Genomic DNA, 24,463 nt, shown 5'->3' with positions numbered 1-24,463 from the left:
ATAATCCTCGAGCATTATTGAATATTAATATCCGACGTAGACGTGATAAAGATGATTGCAGTTCGCCTTTAATTTCGATGTCACGCGCAGTTATATAATATACGCATATTATTATCGAACAATGGATTGCATATTATCTATAGCTTTACTAGCTATAATTTGTTTTTTATATTCTTTTTGCGCATCCCGCCTCTTGTAAGATTTAATTGGAACGATCGTCGCGATCGCGAACGGAAACACAATCCATTATAAGTCGTAACTCACAGTTTGCATATAATACTAATATGTCGTAACGTGTATAATAAATTGATATAGGAAATTGCAGTTGTCCGAGGTGCAAAAACGATTTATATCGCTGGTGAGTGGCGCGACACTTGATAAATCATGGTAAAAATAACTAATGAAAGCGTGTATTGTACAGGTATCCACGCAATTTTTCAAGTGGAAAACTATAGGTATGTATATGTATCTACTCATTATACATTGTGATAAAATATTCACTTAAGTCATATAATAATTCGAGAAGAAAATAAAAAAAATGCGAATATTCATTATTGTTCATCAGTTATATAATATAGACACTTATACGAGATAGATAAAGTTCGAAAAATTGTCTTTTATGTAAAACCAATCCACGAAGATAGTTTTTCTTTTTAATGTATGCTATCGAAGTGCCTTGCACATTTTAATTGTATTCGTCATAACAATAGTCTAGGACCAAAAGCGGTGTATTACTCATCATACATTATATACACTTCCTAAATATATACGAACGGGTTATTCGAGATGAATAATAAATAGTTTCATCAAATTTTAATTGATTGTTAAATAAATCAAATACTAAATACCTATACAAAGTATCATTGACTATATCAAGTTATAAATTATAATTCGATAAAACGTGTATCCATACAAATGATCATATTGGAAATCTCATCCAATATAATAGGTTTGATTTATATTTTTGTTGGTCTATATGAAAATCAACTCGAATGACAGTATAATATTACCAATGTTATTTCAAGGAACCACTCAGATCATTAAACTAAAGCGTGTTAAGTAAATATTACTATTTTCAAGTCGTGTATACATTTCTAGTTCACCTTTGGCTCACAGCCCAATCACTTAATTCGTTCGGTGTTTTTATAGGGATTTAGATTGATATTTATGTCAGAAAGCAATGGGTCAGAGGGATCTTAAACTTTAACACGATTTTAGTAAATTAATTATTTTAATGGGATTTTATCCAAGACCTTAAAATAAAACGGAACAGCTACGGATGAGGTTACAGTCTTGTAACATTTAACGCGTTGTTAAGTCTTTTGATACAGTTTTGTCCGTTGGTTAAAATAAATAAATTAAATTTTAATGAACTGATCCATTAGTATCTTAGTTACAGAACATACGTTACATTTATACATATATACGTGTAAGCGTGTGTACCTACGATTAGACTCTATGAAGCTTAAGACTTAATACAATTACCACAAAAGGTCACGTAATATTATATTAAAGTATTTTAACAGTATTGAGATATTCAGATTGAACCTATTTAGATTGCAAAATAGTATGGAGATCGTTGGAGCCCAGTGGTATCCTTAGCTAAATTTGGAACGCTGCGGCCGATTGAGGTTAAAATAAAATGTATAAATATAAAAACAACAACAATAATATACAAACTGCAGCTGCTGTCCCGGCATCCAAAGATAATGTAGCGAGGTTTTTAAAATTGTGTTTGGCGACTGTCCACAGCGTATGGTTTACTAAATAATAATAAAAATAATAATAATAATAACGATATATAGTACGGACATGTTGATTACAATGAATTATTATTGCCGACAACGGGATCCTCGTCGTGACAGGAAGGTTCTGACAGAAAAATACACACACGCACAATACATATTATTATATGTGTGTGTGTGGGTGGGTGTATGTGTGTGTGTGTGTGTGTGTACACATACGACGTTTTATTACCGATTTCGTTGGATTTATGTGCCGTTCGATGAATACGTCTTATTCTGGAAGTAATTTATCGTTTTCTTGTGTTTCAGGAGACAATCTGAAAGTGTGTCAGTCGAGGAAGAGCTGTTGCAACGCCGCCACCGAGGCTCGGTTGATAGACATGGTGGACAGCGAATACAAGAGACACCTGGCCACGCAGGCGGGCTACGTTTATGACCTGCTCAATTCTACCGCCCATCACTTGCAAGGTAAACAGAAAACAAAATAAAATAAAAATAAAAATAAGAGAAAAAATGTGCTCCGGGGACGACACGCGCCCCCAACTGGTTTGTTATTTATATATATATATATATATATATATATATATATATATATATATATTGTATAATTTTATGTTATGGCTAATGTATATACGCGGAGGCGGCCGGTCGTAAAAAAGAAAAGAAATCCTTAGGGATATCTTTTACTATTATTATTATAATTTTACGACTACATTATGTTATCAGCGAAAAAAGTCACTGAATTCGCTACACAAGACCTGCAGGTTATGAATGAATTTATTAAACGATAAATTCGATCCGTAGCGAGTCAGATTTCGAGTCAGATAGTTCTCTTCCTATGCGTTTATGCGACTATACGACGTGTATCTTATACATAATACATGTAAATAGACAACACTCTGTAGGGAAATAGACTGACGACCGTATTTTTTGATTTAACCGACAATTTAGATTTACTACACTTTAACTATTAATAAACTATGTACAATGTTTATTGTTCATTATTTTTTCGTGATAAATCAATAGTTGTTACTCAGTAGAACCGAAAAAGTTAGGAAGGCACACTGTAAAGGTGTGACCTCGGTCACACCTTTTTTTAAAGGGTCAATTTGGTGGTTGGTTACCAAATTTAGTTATATGGTCAAGTTTCGTTAGGATAGGTATTTACTTATTATTTAGAGCTTAGCAATTTTGATTAATTTAAATTTAATAACACTATCGATATTTTCAGTTCTACTTAAATCGTTTGGGAATTGTAGGTGATTGTAATAATTAAGAAAAAATGTTGTAACACACCTTCTTTGATGGTTGTACTACTTACTACTTGTATATGTAAAACGTATATGCATATTAGTAAATATGATATCTTATATATACACTCTAGCCAGACGCTTCACTTTGTTCTTTTATCTTGAAGATAATATCACGAGCTGAACTTCACACTTGATTTATTATGACATCATTAACACGTACGAACTTAACATAATCCCTAGAACTTTATTTAATATAAAACACCTTTACAGTATGAACTTTCGCGCGGATGACCATAAACCGGGATTAAGCTCGTAACGAATTACGCTGGATATATAATAATAACATAGGTAGGTATATGTGTTATAAAACATTGCGATGTACTCTGGCATAATGGATTGTGAGAAAATGTATTACGTTTATTTCAGTATACCAAGCTAAACCATTATGAACGTAGTTATGTCCTCAGGGTTTCTGTCAAAAACTCTGATAACATAAAATCATTCAAGCCTTCCTAAATATCCGCCTTCGCTTAATTACCTGCAGCAACTCACCATTGCAGGTACTTCTCAAACAAATCTTTAAAATCTGACCATAAAATCTGTTCAATCAATAAAATTACTATACATTTTTTTATAAACATTTCCATACAAAACATCCGTCCAATTACAACAAGCTTATCAGTAATCTTACTTCAAAAGTTGAAATACACCGCTCCAGATTTCACCTATCCGTATTTAAAGGAACCGGCGCCGTTACCTGGACATTTAAGTAATTTAAAATCCTTATAGGTCCTTTTAAGATCCTTTGACACAACTCAACTGTGTGGCTATCACATTATTCATGTATCTTACTAATAATTAATTTTAAAGACTACTGAAATATACTGTAATATTGTTCAAAAAACTAAATTTTTAAATTAAAAAAAAATATATATATGTATATTACTATGAATACAAATATGAATATGTTAATTTTAAAAGTTTTCTAAGTACCTATATTATATAATGGTTAATTTTTTTGTTGATATTATTAATCTGAAAAGTATTTCTTTGATACAGAATGTAAAACAAATCGGATGGTATTATATTAAAAATTTTTCATTTCATATATACTTACTAAAATTGGGTAAAAAAGCTACGTTTTCCGTTACTTTCTAGTTTCTACAGTTTCAATAACAATTTATTTATTAAAAAAACCAATTTCATTATTGATTTTTTAGAATCATCCTTTATAAATTTATATAAAATAACAATAGCTAACTTAATTACAATAGGTGAGAAATTTCCTTAAACTTACTCATATAGATTAAAAGCCGTGGTTTATCATTCCTTCGCTCTGAAACATATTTTCGGCCCGTATTAAATGCATTATTATATACGAAATTTTACTCTGAATAAATTGTTTTTCCGTCAGCAATCTTTAAACTATTAGACGTAACTATATTATAAATGGTACAACAATATATATTATTATTTTTACTATAAGTACCTACCAAAATGTAAATAAACATTTTTAAATACTGAAAATGATTTGGACCATTGATTATACATGAGTACAATGAGTACATATTATATTATACAGTAAATGTATGAATACCAGTAAGACTTAAGTTTAACTGGTAGACCCAAGAGCTTACCAATTTATATTGTTTAATTCTGAGATTTATAAACCAAAATTCGATCAAACTACGAATGATTATTATAGTTCTGGTTTGTGAAAACCAGAACAAATGCAAATATTATGATAAATAATTTATCATACCTAGTAAAAGTCCAAAGTATAAAAAAAGTCCAAAAAATTTTAAATAAATATTCAAATTTCAAATTGATTGATATTAAATTGTAATTAATATTTAAAACTTGTTCTACCTATACATATTTATTTTTACTTATTTTATTGAGAAATATAAATGTATTTAAAAGAAATTTTAATGATAGAAGAAATTAAATGTTTTACCATTCTAATTTAGTTTAGCTACAATATTTTAACAAATTTTATATTTTTAAACTTGGTTTTATACGACTTGATACCGTGCTTGACGCACTCGCACTAATTTTTAATATCGTATATATATTGCAATCATTTTATAATATGTTCAGATTTTATTCATTATCATTTATAATACAAATAAATAAACTATAATAAAAATAAATTATAAATAAAAATATTTATTTAAAAACGCAAAAAAAAAATGTATTTTCTTATTGTATAGTAGGTATAAGTATAATAAATGTACAATAAAGTAATATATAAGAATATCTATAATTGTATGTCATCATTAGCATTTATTTAATTAACAATTTATATTTTTTAGTCATTTCTAATTATAAATAAACTAAAATTAGAATAATTAAAAAAAAAACTATTTTTAATTCCATATATTTGATTTGAGTATTTTTTTTTCGTAATAGATAGACGTATTCTATATAACTTTAGTAAGAATTACCATTTTTTGTTTGTAAAAGCTTGAACTACAATAATCATTCGTTGTTTGACCTCATTAATTTGTATGCTTAAGAATTTATCAAGATCGATCGGTAATAGTCTGAAATTCTGAAACTTGCCGTCAGTAGTCCGTAAATTTTAAGTTTTCTGGGTGAGACCTAGGGTTTCTCGGTATTCGTAATTTTAACGTTACTATATATATATATATATATATATATATGAATATTAATGGTGTATAAATAGTGTAATACCAAAAGTACTCGATACAATCATAATATTTCCGATCATAATAATTCGTAATAACGATTCAGCTTTCTATAAAATAATATTTGATAAATAATATCGTATATAATATTATAGCGTTATCGAAAAGTAATAAAAAGTATTTAATCGCACCTAAACGGTGAACATGCAGTAATATTGTTTTGGCGTGTGAACCGCCCTCGGCCGAAACGTCTAGCACCGTATATCGTACCTGTACCTATACGTGTATTGATCACACAATATATCTTATATCCATATATATCGTAGCATGCCGTTATGAAATGACAGAGTATATAAAATAGTTTATCCAATAACCAAACGCATATAAAAAAATAATTTAATAATCACCTAGAACACGGCGATAACGATCTCGACCTGCAGCAGGAGCAGCAAGGGGTTGTGCGTATACATTGCGTTATGGCGATTGTCGACCGTCCTTTTCTTTTCACGTCTTTTCGAGAAAAAAAACTCGTATATATTATATATAATAATAATAACAACGTTTATTTATTATTATGTTGTGTCTTGTGTATAATGCTGTATAGACGGAACGAAGTCGAAATTATTAGCCGGCTACAAATAATTATGGCACACACGATGGGGGTTTCCTTTTTCTTTCGAGTTACGCATTATATAATATGATGTTTACAATATACGGGGTGATTCATTTATCAAACAACACTCATTTTTTCAAAAAGTATTGACTTTTTTCAAAATTGTAGATTTACACTTTTCTTGAATTGTTTATTTTTTATATTTTTCACCCTTATATTTATTAGATAAACCACTATCAACTTTTGATTTTCAAATGGTAACCTATACTTAAAATTTCATAAATTAATAAAGCTATTTTTTTATTAATTATTACGTTAAAATTTCGAATTTAGCGCTAGTAGTTTATGAGATAGGTTTTTAAAGTTTAGATTGGCACAGTGGAGTGGTACGTGGTTACCCCTCAAAATGTTTGTCCACTACTCCGCTTGTGTAAACTTTAAATACTTATAACTCATAAACTACTCGTCCTAAATTCGATTTTTATGTATCAACATTTTTAGAAAAATATTCTGCTTTGGAATATGAAATTAAAAAACTATGTTGCCATTCAAAAAATTAAAAATCTTAAAAAATTATAAGGATAAAAAATATTTAAAAATATAATTTTTTAATAAAAGCGTTGGTTTTTTAACAACTTGAAACTATGTAAAAAAATATTTTGAAAACAGTCAATACTTTTTTAAATAATGAGTGCTGTTTGATAAAAGAATCACCTGTATACATTACAGTTTTACACACATAATTACAGCATAATGTATAAACCACGACGGGCCTGTTAAGTGCGTTTTGCCTGTCGAACGGTAAAGGAGTAAAATATAATATAAATTATAAAGTTATTTATGAATTCTTATAGAAAAATAGGTACTATAAAAATCTCGTAATATTCGCATTGACAACTAAAAGTTGTTTAAGTTTATTTTTGGTTTTTTTTTATTACATTGTTTTTACATAGTCTGAACATTGAAATAGCTGGTGTTCAATTAATAACTATACTAAATGTTTAAAAAGTTTTGTATAGTTATTATTGAAACATATATTTATAATTTTATTAGATGCGGAATAGGTACTTTTTTTTAAGTATTTAAATAGATTTAATCGTTTGAAATGTTGTAGTTTAGACGAACGGAATTAAGAATTAAACGAAAAATTCACAACCATTAAAAATTGTGATATGCTTCATACTTACTCCGTTTGACCAAAATTCAAAAATAAATCTTTGATTATAAAAATCGGTTGAAAATATAATTGTTTCGTAAAATGTCTCGACAGAATATATTTAAAACTCTTAACTTTTCGACTAAAGAGGACGCCGAACATATGTTTTTTTTTCATTTAATTATTTAAAACTAATGGTTAATGCTATATTATCAAAAAAATGAAGACAGGCGCAAATAATGTTTTTCCCTTTGAATTGTGGAATTTTGGCAATTCTACAAATAAATACAGAGAGAGTATAAAGTGTTGTCTAGCGCATAACGGTTTTTGCCATGTTGTACGTTTGTAAGACGGAGACGACATATCCTGATATACGTGAGTGTGGCGTCCTCTTAAAGTTTTGCTTACATTAAAGTTGAGTTCAAAACTACTATACTTACATCCAAGACACTTTTATTTTTATCTTACAATCATTAAAATCACTACTCAGAAAACTAGTTGAGCCACCTGTTGCAGTCAAATGAATCAGAATTGCGGTACAGTGACTAGTTTCACTCCGCTTTCGGGATTGCCTCCGCGACTGCGGCATTTTCCAGGCGTTGATGTGTCTGGATCGCAATTCGCTGTTCACAGCTGCTGCTGCAACGATGACAGCAGTCCGGTTTGTCCGCAAACTCGTCTTAAATAACATAATAGGTACCTTATTACAACGCAGTACGTTCTATTATTATTATCAATAATGCGTTCAACCGGTATATGTATAAATGCGCGTGACACACACATACATCGGTCTGCCGGCCTCACTTTTGATGGCTCCTAGTAGTCAATAATAATAATAATAATAATAATGATAATAAATAATAATAATATAATAACGTTCAATAATAATATCCTCCCGACGCGAGACGGCGGCGTACATAAAAATATATTTTCACCCCGGCTGACGAATGACGGTGAATAAATGTTCATTTCGGTATATAGTACTGCACACTCGTACGACACACGAGGGCAGCCGCCGCCGCCGCATTCCAGCGATAGACCCCCCCGGCCGCCGCGGGCGACGTCCTCCGGGTACTATAGGTCTATAGCAAACTGCATTCCAGTCCAGATCGGCGGGTCCCATTCAATTGTTTCTTGTATTTTTCTCCCTCTCATCCGATCGTTCTTTTAATTCCGTTTCATATAATCTGAATTTTTTTTTATTATTATCATTTCATTTCGTTTTCATGTTTTTCTCCATGCGTATCTATAAATACACGTATTACGTAATATTATACCACCTTATTAAACCCGTTGCGCGTTACCCGTAGCTCTATACCGTACTTAATAATATTATAACAGCCTACAACGAGTATAATAATAATATATAATATGTATATGTATATTATATACACGTATACTCTAAGTACACCTCATGTACATGATGCGTGCACAAACTATCCGATTCCAAAAATAAAAAATCTATAATATGCCGAGTAATCCAATCAACGTGAAACCTTCATTGTTTCAAAAACTATAAACGTTTTTGAAAATACCTTTTTTACACACTTAACTTGGTCATTTTTCTAAAAAATTATATTTTTACTAAATAGTTTTTTAATTTTTTTCCTTTCTAATGATACCCGTTAAAAAAACAAGCGCATTTTTTAATTTCTCATTTCTTGAGTACTTTGATAAACAAAAATCGAATAGGACGAGTGGCTTATCGCTTATGAGTATATCGAGTTTTGATGACCCGAGTGGAGTGGTACAGGGGCACCTTTAAAAATGTCAAAATGGTCCTACTATTCAGCTTGTCCAAACTTAAAACACTTATGAGATGTTATACAAATTAACCACTTTCCGAAATTTGATTTTTATAGATCAAAATACATCGAATAATATTATATACTACAAGATAGGAATTTTAAATTGTACTTTAACATTGTCATTAAAAGAAAAAAAGAAGAATTTTTCATCTAAAAATGTTATATTGTAATTTATAATGTAAAAGAAATAATGATTTCATTAAAAATTATTGTTTATGTTTAAAAACGTAGGTACATATTTTTTAAACATAATATGAGTGATGAGTGTATTAAAAAGTTAAATGTATCACCTCATATATCATACTACTATATAATGTACTTACAAACTACAGCGTATATATATATATATATATATATATATCCATCGTCAATTAGTCGGAAAATGTACATAATATATTATCTGAGTACCTACTGCAGATGTGCAATCGCTTCAGCTACTGCATGCCGCATCATGGTGCACAGTGCACGCGCCTGTGTAAGAGACGCGTGAATCCCGTGCTCGTCGAACGACAAGTGTCACAGTCCACAGAGACTTGACCTATATAATATATTTTATGAAAATATCATATGATATCAATCGTTTCGATTGTCGACGGATTCGTCAACTCTGCAGTGTCTTCATCGCGTACGAAACGATTAAACGATCCATTAAGTTCGAAGTATTTAATTTCTGCGTTATCGTATATAATATGTGATATACCTAATTAGTAATTATAGACACGAATTACTAGAGCACGACGTATGTAACGTGTGTGTGTGTGTGTGTGTGTGTGCTCGCGCACTATATAGTAATATTTTCGCTAATACATAATTGATGCATGAGATCGTTGCGATAATTCAATATCTGCAGTTTATAATGTAATACGTATATTATATATTAAGTGCACTGTCGACAGATATTATTATCATATCATATAAGTTATTCCACTTCTATATTTTATTATTATATTTACCAGGTACGTTGGTGATTAAAAATGTTGTACGTATACTTTGGAAAGCACTTAAGAAATAATAAGCTTAAACGAATACGAATTATTCAGCTAACGATCCTCTTATATATTATATATACGCGTACACATTCGTACTTATTATGATTTAAAATATAAGTACAATAATTGTATATTTCCCATAACACAAATCCACGTCGAGTTATTCGAAATCGAATCGCAGTACCTAATAAAAATATAAGAACGTAATTATTTCTATCTTCTTTTATGTTCGTTTTAAATTCTACCCATCGTCAGTGCAAACTGCTGCAAATAATGCAAATGTAATATGTAAATTATATTTTTATTGTATCTTCGTGTATTATGGTGGAGGCTAGTGATGTTAAGTAGTTGAGTACTGTTATGAGTACTGCAGTTTGCTATCGTACAAGTCACACTCAAAGCCTTAAATACATATCATATAGGTCATAGGTGTAGGTACCTTTTTCATTTTTCATTTTTTAAATTTGTTTTTTTTCTTGTGTTATTTTAAATGTATAACTTACGCGCACCCATAACGATGTACGATTAATTTTTTTGACATGATCGACTTAAACCGATTTCTTTTTTTGCTTCGATATCGATTAGGTATAATGCTATTCATGGACCTTTAAGCAAGAAACCCAAAACGGAAAATTAATAGAGATTCGAATGCGTTTTCGCAATTCTAAATGTCATCGTGCTGATATTAATATAGGTGCAACGGAAATAATGAATACAACTAAATCAAAGTAGCAACATAATATCGTATTTTATTAATATGAATGTCGCGTCCATGCGTGCGGATAATATACAGACCGCAAAAACGCATCAAATCGCAGTTCTATTCCCCCGTAATAGTAATAATAATAATAATAATTAGAGAAGGTATCACTTTACCGCCGCGACATCATCTCATTATAATACATTGTATAGGGTTGTTTGAATTTCAAAACGAGTAATCAACCCACCTCGACGTTTCGGACTCGTCTATATGCAAATAATAATATTGTGTATTAGACCAATTTTGGATAGTTAATACAAGTGAATAATATTATAGAAATTACCATTTGAAATTCAGAAAAAACAACACGGTGTCCAAAATAAAACTTACCAATTCTTAAAACCAAAATAAAATATGCGAAGCTTGCGAAATATTACATTTCTAAACTAACTATTATAGCAATCATTTTAAAAACGATGGTCGTTGATAAATCGGTACCTATACTAGTAACAGTAGTAACAAAGTGAGATGATTTAAGCAAAAAAGAAATATAGAACACATCAACAAATTTGAAATATTTGAAATTTCTAATTTAAAATATAAAGTTTAAATTTCAATAAAATAAAATATTTTTAACTCATTATCTACTGTATAATACCATAATATGAGAATGTTGATTTTAATTATGGTAATATGTATTAAAGCTATTATTTTTGATTTATAAGAAAATGTGTTCTTCTCAAAATGTATATAGTAATTATAAGAATAAATGGCACGTCAAAATATCAACGACCTGATGACCTATAACCCTTTAAGTAACTCTATAGAGTTTTATAATGTTTCTTCAAGTGATTGTAAACAAATTTGTACATAACGTCTTTTACTTTATTGTTTCATAATAAAGAGACATGTGAATATTCAACTTTTTTTTTATCAGAAATATTAAGTTGTTTGTATTTTCCAACAATTTTAATTTCTAGACACGTCATGTGTATGCTCTGTCTTACGTAGTGTATAACAGATATTTACCGCAGCACGTGCGTGACACTATAATATCTATTATGTACCCATTACGCTTACACCCTTATATTATATATTATGAAGTATATCTCGAAAACTATCGTTTCAGATCACATGACGCACATGATCCGGAAGTCCAAGAGCAAAACGGTTCGAGTACTGGCGGACGTGTACTCGAGCATCGAAGGACCGGCCGCCGGTCCGTTGGACGCGTTCTACGGGCGGCTGTCGCGGTACGTGCACGAAGACCCGGAAACGACTCCGGCGACGAGCCTGGAAGACGCTGCATCCCGGCTGTTCGCCGACCTGTTTCCGGTCGTCTACCGAACGGTGGCTGCGGCGGCCGACAGACCGGATGGCGGCGAGACCGAGTTCGACGAGGATTACGTCCAGTGTCTAACCGGTAAAGCCTTCGATGTTAAACCGTTCGGCGACGTGCCGTACACGCTGGCCAAGGACATTTCCAGGACATTCTCCGCCACCAATGTACTCGTACACGCGCTCAGGTATGATAAACGTATATGGATAGACTTTAACGATAGTTTTATGTCTTTGATTTTTTGGGAAACCCGATTTCTCAAGTATTTCCGTTTTTATTCTGATGGCAAACGGAATATCCATAATATTACTAAGTGTGTCTTGTACCAAGTGGAACTATTAAGTATAATATTATATATATCTATTGTCCCAAAATAATGCTCAATTCTCGCGCCTACCCTATTACTTAGCTAGTCAGCTCGATAGATGAGTTATAGTTATATGACTAGTTGTAACTGGTTATACAAGTTACTGTTACATTGAAAGTCACTTTAGTTCATTTCTTTGAGAAAATAATAATGTCACTGCTAAATATTTGTTTGTATGAGGGGTTCCTGAAAAAAAGATGTTTAATGTAAAAGTATTAACAATGAAATTTATTAAAACGGCTGTTGAAATAAAAATTCATTATTACACAATATACTAAAACGATAGGAACCTAATAATAATTACTAATATTCATGGTTAGAGCATAATAATATTTTATAGATATCTATATATATTATATATAAATATATTGTTAGTAGTCAGTGCAAATTAAATAACACGTTAGATCTTTTAGTAGTTCTATTCAAAATTAAGAATAGTTAAAAAAAAAAAATACCAAATTTCATATCGTGGTTTTCATTATATATAAAATATAAAAATAATTTTGATATCGTCTAATAATTACTTACTTAAATATAACAATAAATGTAACCTATTACACGTATCTTTTAATTAAAACTACAAATCACGCAATTCATTACAAGCTACTATATAGTTAAGAATTGTAATATATGTGTTGGCTGCGTTACTTTGCAACGTGTAACTGATTACTGCCAAACTCATCTGTGCGTACGTTTGGCTCGGTCCCCGCCGATGACACCGACTGATGATGATTCGTTCAGCAAACAGTTCGTAAGATATCGACATCGCGTAGTGAATGTCCAATCAAATCTCAAATCTCACACTTGTTTTACTCGACGACGTTGTAATAACAATAATAATATTATGATGTAGATACGGTGGCCAATTAGTGGACGAAGAACACTCCCGGTCGTGGCTGGGCTACGGAAATACGGAACAGTGTTCGGCGGCGCTGACTCGGATGAGACAGTGCTCGTGGTGCGACGGCAAGGACGCGAAACCGTGTCACGGGCTGTGCGTGAACGTTATCCGCGGCTGTCTGGCCAGGGAGACGGCGCACCTGGACGCGCCGTGGACCGGATACTACGAGGCCGTGGACCGTCTGGTGTCGGCCATCAACAACGGCCAGTCGTCGGTGTGTCTGGAGGACCTGCTCAGATCCCTGCACTCGAGGATATCCGAAGCCATCATGTACGCGATGAACCACGCTTCAGACATACAAAACAACGTGAGTAGGATTTTACATTTACATTATATAGATTTATTGACACGAGTGTCGAACACCGCTCTAGGTAATTTTAAAAGTATTGTATACTTATTTTTAATTTATTATATATATATATACCCTTAAATCTGTAAAACAGGACCCTAATAATCATTTTAATTCTCTCTCGGACCTGTTGTTTCAAGTTTCAATTAATTCGTTGAAATATCAATATGATTACAATGTCAACTTTTTTTCCTTAAATTTGTCGCTATCTACGTTTCCTTTTTTTAGTTTTTATTTTAAATCTTCCTTCATCTTTGATATCATGCATAATATGACCATTGCGATGACACCTATACACGATACACACCAAGATAGAATCGACATTATATAATTTTGAATATTATATCATTACCAGTAGTCTCTCATTTGGAACTCGTAAGGTATACACTGTAAATGTGAGTACTAATTTTAAGAGTTAAAATACAATATTATGGTACTTTTCGACTTGGCTGGTCTGAAAATAGATAAATTCTAGGCAGAGTATTGGTACAATTTACATAAAAATATGCATACCTATTTAAAAAGAAAATTTAATTCTAATATCACTCGTTATAGATTTATCTAAAAATCGTTTATAATACCTATGTAAATTTATTCGTAGCAGTACCTATACTAGGCGCCTACACGTATTTTCTATTCGCCGAAAAAAAATTAAATTTCTTTATTTTATTAGTTTCCTAGTTGTACTTGTATATTTAATAATTATGTTTGTCTATTTAATTTATAGTAATGATAATCGTCGTAAGACTGTAGGAACAATCGTAACTCGTTGGTTTGATTATGTTTAGTTTATCATATACCTATATAACCTATTAATAGTGTTTTCATAATATTTAATACCTACCACATTATAATATGTAATAACATATTACACGAATGCATTAAATAATATATATACTTCCTCGCGATTCGAGTGTTTTATATGTTAAATCGAGGTCACGCGCTATCATATTTATACAGTTTTTTACTGCAGCGATAACGAAATCAGCGGACGCTTAAAATATTATTATACCTGTACCTTTGTACGGTGTGCATAGTGCATTTGTTGGATGCATATTTTCGTGCAGTACCTACCTAATGAGTAAAATTATGTGGTCGGAATATTTTTAGGTATACCTACCTACCTCTTGCACGTCCGCGGTACGCCGAAACCGAACGTTGTTCTCCGTCTCCCACCCCCTCTCTCTCTGGAGAGATGAAACGAAAGACCAGGTGGTCCGAACTCGTGGAATTCAAATGATATGGCGATTTCCCCGCAGATATCAATGACTCTGGGCGATCGGATATCTCCGACACGGTTTTACTGAATGGTTCGGGCGGTATAATAACAATATAATATAATGCGTACCTATTATGATAATATATAACTATACATAACGCGTATACGCGCGGCGGGACCCGAAATACCGACCAGACGGATCGGTGCGCCTAGTAGCGCCACCTGAGATCACGAGACGACGAGGACGTGCACATCGTCGTCGGGGCGAGGACCGGTGCAACGCGTATGACTCATCTCAATGAAATGCTGGACTTCCATTGGTCCGGCGAGAGGAATTCCGATCTGCCGGCACCTTTCACGCACACACACGCAAACGCACGTGTATTCTTTATGTATTTTATGTGTTTGTATATATATATATAATATGCATACAGACGTAGGCGTGTACACAAACGCACAACCCTTCCGATACTAAACTCGATTTACCATATTTGGACCGGTTCCAACTCGCACACACACGCACACACACACACACACTCGCGCTGCACCTCCTGACAATCCGCAGCATTTTCCTATATATTATATATCTACATTAAATATTATATATTTACAAGCAGAACTCTATACTATGCATACCTATATAATACCTGTATATATTATATTATGTGCACAACAATGTGTAAGCACATGATGCGTGAACAATAAGACGAATTCGGTCGATTTGTATAGCGCTAACGAGGTGCCGCCGGTGCAGTGTTGCAGTGCACGAAAAACGCGCAGGACGTTCGATTGCGGTACACTTACACCCCCCCCCCTCTACCGAGCCCACGACGGGGTTGGAAATCCTTTGACTGCGTTTCGTTTAAAATCCCGCATTAGGCACGGCACCAAAAAGCACTGGACAATATAGTTGATTATGTTGGATGATTTTTTTTTTTTTTTGACGTAGTTTTTTCGGGATTCGTTTTGCGATATCGGTTAGGTTATTATATTAAATAATAATTTTCGAGTGTTTTTTGGTGCGACGTTTACGAAATAAATCGATTATTGCGTCTGGGAACCGTTTTAAAGAATTAACCGTTTCTATACTTACACGTAGGTAACGTCGTAACGGAACGATAAATCATCATCCAAATGTTATCTTCGTTCTGACGGCGCAACCATACGTATCGAAAAGAAAAAAATCAAAATGGAATTCTCAAAAATCGTTAACAATACATGCTACCATCATATAAAGCAAGAGTGAAAAGAAAAGTGACGGAATTATCATAATATTCATTATCATCGAATGGCATACTTATACATTTTTCTCATCAAAGCTTTGTTTCATCGAAACTAGGTCAAATTAGTGAAAATTAGGTTTTTTCTATTTTTATAATTCAGTATAGGTATATACTCTTTGCATACCTGTATAATATAATATAGGTATATGCGACGTACCACGTACGTATATAGATTGTAGATACCCAAATCTTCATAAGAACACTTAGCGGTGCGTGTGGAACGGAACTATGAAAAGGGAAAATGTTACGAATTTTATATTGAAGGAGCGAATATAATAAGTGTAATAGCTAATAACGAAAGTAATTTTTCTAATACTATATACAGAGAACACAATATTTTGAAAGTAAAATTAGGCTAATTTAAATTTATACACGAAAAGAAAATTGATGAAAAAAAAAGTGAAACGAAAATGTTTATTACTGTAATTTATTTTGTACGAAGAAAATAGTTTGTACACTATTGCAGAAATCTTGAACTTTTTTATAATCGAAGATAGCGAGCCCACAAGATTCGTATATTTATTTAGAGAACACAGGGTGCGGTTGATTCAAATAAATTACCAATGCATCGTTATGAATAATTTATTAGAGTGCTGCAGTCGTCTTGGGCGCGTTACACATTTAAACGTCGCGCCGTTTTTACAAAATGTATAATTAGAAGTGTCGTTACAAATACAAACGTATTTAAGTACGTATAATTATTATTAATAATCTGCGATTAGCTTTACATAATATATACATATGGCCAAATAAAGCACATATACGAGGCGGCGCGATGGAATGGACGGTCCGTCTGCGGTATGGAAATCACTCTGTATATTTTAAGACGGGAATGGTTAATATACCGAGTTAAGGCCAACGATTTATATGTGTGACAAGATTATATGCATGGCGACGACGTCGGCGGACGGTGCATTTTTAGCGTGTACCTCGGAATGGAATGTCGCCGTGCAGTTGGTTTATTTTTACCGGGCGTAAAAAAAAAGATAAAAACTCACACACACATACACACGCACACACACACACAAGGGGAGAGTGAAATAGAATGAAGGAGTGACTGGAGGTGATTTGAGAGGGAGGGGTGAGAGAGAGAGAAGCCGGTGTGTATCATTGGCAACAGGAAATTTCTTATTAGAACCCAAGTGAAGAACGGGTGTCTGGCTCCCCAATAAATCTGTCGAGAGTAAAAATTCCAACGATCGTGCCAAAAATAAGACTATTTCGTACTAGATTTGTCCCCCGAGTATTATAGAAACCCTTTAAAAGGTTCAACAGGATGGAGCCCGCGTTTAATATATCTTTTTTTTTCATTTACAAAATGCTTTTAAATTTAATAAATCCGTGATGCAATAATATAAGTTTTAAACTCAAAACTTTAACACCGACTGTCCGGTATTAAATACATTGACATTTTGTTGACTGTTCGAAGTTGTCAAACTAATGTAATTACAAATTGTATGCTACCTTTATGGTATTCACAGTTTAATTGTTTTCATGTTTGTTGAATTACCGACAGATTGGTCGTTGAATAACAGCATTAAAATGTTTTGATGTATATTACCATAAAAACTTGGAATGTATCACATAATTGTGTTAATCAGCAGAAAAGTTATTTTGTACGTTTTATCAAACAAAGTGACGTAATTAATAATAGTAATAATATGATATGCTTATTTTGGATAACACATAAATTCTTATGTCTCCGGGGAAAAACATCGATAGTTAAAATATTAAAGGTGTTAATAAGTAATAACTAATAATAACTTTATGGCGAATTATAATTTCGATTTATAAATACGCGTCTAGTTTGTATGGAATAAATTGCATTCACGTAAGTGTAGGTACATAATTTCTGAATCCCCTAGAGCGATGTTTTTTTTTTCATAAGTTATACAAGAATAGGTAAATCATACATGTTTAAGATAATAATAATAAAAAATTATGCAGATCGCATCGCGATATAAAATGGTCAAGGGCTCGACCTTTTAGAGTATAATATATTTTAAATTTAAGTTATTGATACGTAGGTATATAATATATATATATATATATATATATGCCAAGACGAGATAAATAAAAATCTAGTTTGTTAGGTAGCGTTGTTATTAAAGCTTAACCATAAATTAAAATCCATTAAATTAAAAAATAATTATGCACGTTACATTATACAATATAATATTATATAACATTCAACACGGTACCGGAACTCAAGTGTTAGGTATCGATATTTTTTTTTCAATTACATTTTTGTATCGTAAAACATTGATTTCGTATTAAAAAAAAAAAAATACCGTGATGGTCAAGTCGGTTTTTCGCGCAAAAACAATAATAGTAATAATACAATATATTATCATTCATAATAATATATGGCTGCCGAATCGATGTATTTATTATATTATATGGTTTCGACACGCCAGATGAAGTTCAGTATCTCGTGATTAATCACGAAAAGTAAAACGAAACTGTTATGGCCTCTTGTGTACACGGAATGGAATGAGAGAGAAAAAATGAAAATTAAAAAAACAAAATCTAAAGTGGATATAGGTATGGAAAAAAAGCAGACAGTAATCGATGTGTATTATGACGCGTTTCGAAACCGTCGATTGTGTCTAGTTAAATGTATAATATATAATTAAGCCGGGCATTCACCGGGCGAGTGTATATTTTGTATTTTATGCGTATATATTATTATTATTATTATATATGCTGTTCGTTTTAAATTGTGTCGCCGCGATCAACGCGAATCGGTTTATATTGTAATATTATTGTACAGGCGAGGTGTGTAGAATAGTGTTGTCGAGTGTGTGTTCGTTCGTTCCCGATATAATAACAGTGTACGGCACGACCACAACTCGTAATTATTATTATTCGATGGTTATAAGCGCACACATGACGTGTTAAGTACCTTTTATCTATATTATAGAGGTACACAATTAGGTACTGCACATCGTATTATTTATGTACTTTCCAGAAACCACACATTTTGAAATATATTTATGTGTGCGGTCGTAAGTATATCAAATCAAATTGATTTCAAAATATATTTCAAAAATATATATAGTTCAGCTTCTTATACGAACGAAATACAATCAAACTAGAAACTATGAAAAAAATGATTATACATTTTATAGTTTTCTGTTGCATTTTTAAAGTATTTTTTAATTTTTTAAAGTCGATTACATTAGGATTTTTTTTGGTTTTCGAAGCATATTTACATTTGTTTGATTGTTTTGACACATTTTTTTTTTATATATACATTTTATCGCTTCTTATACCTACCACAATATTATGATTATTCGAAAGTCTCCGCGCACTCAGCAACAGTGGCTGCAGCGGTTGGTTGAGTATTTCAGTGTACACACGCTGCAGGTACCTTATAACGACTTGAACGTTATCCGTGTCTTTCTCGACATCGTTCTAATTAAAGATGCTACATTGCTCTTTATTTAGTTTATTCTTTATATATTTAAAATAAGCCTTTAGTAAAAAACGTGTAGCGCATATTTTAGGGTTTTTAAACGCACAAGTGCTGCGCTTTTCCATGGCTACAATAATATAATATGACGTCCTGTTCCTTAATCATCACCGTTCTAATTTAATTCACGGTCAAACGTGAAACGATGTAAATGTTTTCGGGAGCGGCATCGTCCACGATAATTAGACGGTAGGTACGTATATATAATATAGATGCGCGAGTGAGTGATGTAAGGACAAAGAGTTTATAAGTTTGTTATAGTATAAACGCAGAGAAAGAAGAAGAAGGAGTCGGCGGTGATGAAGGAGCAGGCGAAGGAAGAGGAGGAGGATGAAAAAAATAGTAGTCCGATATACATATAGATATATACATAACACATATATGAACAGTTACACGGCAAAACCGCTGCGACATTCTATCGGAGAATTCCGTCACTTATTTTTATCGTTCGACATATTACCGGAATGCTATTATGCCGCAATATTTCTCGGTAGGCTACACACACACACACACGCCTCTCTTACACACACACATTATAATTTAAGTCGACCATCAGTTGAGGTGCAGTAGTGCGTAGTAGCTAAGGATGCTGCAGAGATTTCCCGAGCGCCGTCGATATAGTCGTCTACTATAGCATACGAGTACGAGTGCATAAGTATTTTGTATTTTTACTGTTTTTACTTTGATTAATTTATACGCTAATTGTCCATCGGTCGTTTCATCACAACTTCGCAACACGATAATAATAATAATATGATATGATTCGGATGTCGTTGTTTGTTGTTTTACTACAATTTTCTTCTACCGACCGAATTATTGTTGTGCCAATAATGCCTAATAATAACAATAATGCATATTAGTTATAGCCTATAGGTAAATGTATATGAATTTCCAATTGGTTTGTAATGCGCGTGTTGAAATCCACAATATTGATTGAATATTGCATATATAACTTTTAAAACGCAATTTGACTTTTACGTCTTCAAAATTGCATTCTAGATAAACGCATAATTATTGTCAAGACAGACATCTGCGTGACTGCGTACCATTACGTCATGCCTTCGTCGAAGTGTAGCTGATAGCATTAATCGGTAAACATATAAATATATAATACAACATTTTTTAAGGAAGAATGGTACAGTGCTCAACGTAAGATCTTTTTAATATTTAAACAACCGTCAAAAACGATCGAAATCAAAATTATTAACATTATAAAATATTTATATGCCTAATAGTTTCTTTAGTAATTTAAATATTGCAAGAAGCCAGTAGTAATAAAAGGTCACCAAAAATACACGCCTTGCTTTGATAATTTGAATGTTCTTTGGTTTGGCTACGAATTGGGAATTTATTGCTGCAAGAAAAAAGTGGTTTTGCTATAGGTATCTAAAGAATGTATGTTATAGCTGATATATTATATCTAGTGACAAAATAAAAATGTTTCACAATTTTATATTTCCAATAATTCAATCACCGTGCGCACATATGTCTGTATAATATATGCTTCGACGACTTGGGACCAGCGGGTTTGCTCTGAAGTCTTGTTCTATAGTTTCACTATACTCGACACTAAATAATATTAGAATCTAGGTCAATATTGCTACCCGATCATTTGCCACTATAGTCGGGTTTTTGGACGATTTCCACCTGTTTGTGGACAATTCCCTGCCATAATTTATACATGTGGGATCATGTTTTTTTAAATTCCAGTGAAAACACGTTACCCGCATGTGTTGTATCCGTCTTACGTTACAATTGCGTAACATATCAAATTTTACGCTGTACATTTTTTTTTACATCTTAAAATACTTATAACTCGCTTCAAAATAATTTAAATGTAATCAAAAGCCCATGAAGTCGTCTAAATAATACTCCTACCAATTAATTTTATAATTTTTAAATTCACATTATAATTATTTAAGGTAACGGAGCTAAACATGATCTGCTGTGCATAAAATTTATTATGTTATACGCACTTTTAAGACAGAGACAATACATGTGGCCATGTGGGTATAATGTAGTCCTCGTAAGTTCAACTCCAAAAGAATTTTGTTTAAATTGTCAAGTTTCGGGTATTAAAAACAAACAGTTTATGAATTTCAATATTGAAACCTGATTTGAACGTCTTAATATTATGTATACTTAAGATCCTACGAGGCTACGAACGACATTTTCCATTTATTAAAATAATGATAAAGGAGAAGGATGAGTAGTTGTAAACGTATGACATTAATATTTGAAAATGCAAATTTTTTTACATTTCTAAAGTCAAATGTAAAAATGTTGACAACTCAACATATAAACGTTAAAATTTGTTTATAAGTTATTATTGTAGGATCTAAATAAGACGTCAATCAGGAATCAAAACTTGTTTTCAAAATCAATATAACGTAATTTGATTGATCAGTGTTTAATACAGTTGTTAGTTGGAATGAAAATAGATATTTTTAGCATGAATAACTTTCATCTGTTTGGAATCCCTTCAAATGTCATTCATAATGTCGTGTGGAAATTGACCGAGTACCATATTATTACAGTTTGTAATATTTATTTTTCTATCTAGAGAATAAAAAATCAACGTTTGAATAAAGGCAAAAATAAGGATAAGTATACTTGATGAATCACCCTGTATCATATATTATTACATATATATATTATATACTTGAATATTATATTATAATGAGTATTATTCTGCTGTAAGTACATAATACACAATACACATAATATAATGATATAATACCAGTCCCTCCGGTCGATCGGGAAAAAAATCGACTCAAGTTTAAACGAGTTTACTAGTATATATATTATTTGTATTATATAATTATTAATTTATATATACTTAATGCATGTACCTATTCCTATTAATTATATTACCACGAAATCATCAATTATTATGATAAATATGTAATTTATGTTGTGCACGTATAATGTATATGTATTAGATAACTCTATTTAATAATTTAATGGCTTTATGCAAACAAATATACAATTCGAACGATTTACTCACATATAGTTTATCATCATTTTTCATACATCGATCGTCGGACCATACATAGGTAATCAAAGTCACGATTTCAAAAAATTACCAACGTTTTCTGAAATGTATGTTTACACAATTTAAACTTGTTGCAAAACAACATTTTTGAAAAAAATTATATTTTTTTAAATTTTAAATAAAAAGCTTCATAAACTCTATATCTACTCATCAGACATTTTTTTTATACATAGACTCGTACATCAAAATACTTTGAATAAAATCATGTAAACATTTTTTTTTTCAAAAAAAGTAAAATAGTAATTGGTTTAATGAACGTTTTATACGTTAAATCTTGAATCATTAATTAAATATATACCTATATTGTACCTATATATCTACGTATAGTGGGAGTGATATTATAATTTATATTATATTATAAACTATAATATTAGTGTATTGCAGCCATTCAAAAATATTTATTAAGATATAATGCATAAAGTGTATATACTGCACTACTGCAGTACATATGTGTGTGCGTGTGTGTATTTGTAAATATATATATATATATATGTGTAAATGGGTACCTGCGTCTCCGTGCTCGGATTTGTAAAGTAATTTCAATTGTCAATTAAAGTATTAAACTATTCAAGTTCATAAGTTGATTAGAAAATAAACCAACTATAGTCAAATGTCCTGTACCTTAGCCAAAACTTCGAAATTCAAATTTGTTATTGGCAAAACGTTGTCGATTGGGGCGCGCGTGCACATTATTTTATTTTATTCGGTGTGGATTCGCATTCGCTGGGTGCGGTGTATGTCCGCTCACGTGACAAAGGCGTCTATCCCGCATATGTATAATATATATACGACTATAGTTTTTTTTACGTTTTGTTTGGTTTTTTTACGTTCAACCGTACACCACAATATACTAATTTTCTTTTATATATATATATACGTGCGAGTACCTATATATCGTGTGCACCATTATAATATTACATATATATACACGCTCTCGTTGCAGTTTTACGTTTCTCTCGTTCTCCCCCCCCCCCTCATGGAGTCCACGTACAATATAGGTCTTATGGGTAAGCGAGTATAGTATTATTGTGCTCCTGTCCCGATTAACGCCGTGCCTGCAGTGTGTTTGTGTATTATTATATACAATACGTGCGCATAGGTCGGAAACCGAGCTGCACCGGGGAGACTAAACAAACACCGCGTGGGTTTCGGCTGGGGAGAACAAAAAATGAGAGTCAGTGTTATTATTATTGCAACGTGTTGTCGTAGGTTTTGATCGGCGTCAGTTTGTCGACGAAACGATTCGAATATAAGCGTATACCTACCTCTGTATTATTATTATGTGTGCGTATATATAATATTATGTTACCCGATACCGCGATAACCGCGATATTCTTCTATACCATACGATATATTTTAAGGTGGGTTTTCTGCTCTATATAGACAACAGACACACGTGCAAATTACGTTTGTGTATACGAATTATATATTATTAACGTCCACTCAGAGTTTTAACGCACGTTTCACATTGGTTGACATTGGCAGTACGGGCTCATAAATAAATGGTTATAAAACCAATATATTATTCTATAAACATATCGTATTTTTGCTTATACTATA

The 24,463-nt window shown here is 32.0% G+C and overlaps 1 protein-coding gene across 1 annotated transcript in view; it reads left to right on the top strand.

Moving 5' to 3' along the window:
- Nucleotides 1-24,463, top strand: part of dally (division abnormally delayed protein) — a 92,555-nt gene that overhangs the window by 46,226 nt on the left and 21,866 nt on the right. The window contains exons 2-4 of the mRNA XM_089219657.1: nt 2,055-2,213; nt 12,045-12,441; nt 13,475-13,829. Coding sequence (XP_089075783.1) covers nt 2,055-2,213; nt 12,045-12,441; nt 13,475-13,829 — 911 coding nt within the window. The remainder of the gene's footprint in view (nt 1-2,054; nt 2,214-12,044; nt 12,442-13,474; nt 13,830-24,463) is intronic.

Source organism: Diuraphis noxia, unplaced genomic scaffold (assembly GCF_037042655.1).
Source record: "Diuraphis noxia isolate RWA-SAM2 unplaced genomic scaffold, SU_Dnox_SAM2 contig0002, whole genome shotgun sequence".
NCBI lineage: Eukaryota > Metazoa > Arthropoda > Insecta > Hemiptera > Aphididae > Diuraphis > Diuraphis noxia.
This window is presented reverse-complemented; position numbering and strand designations above follow the sequence as displayed.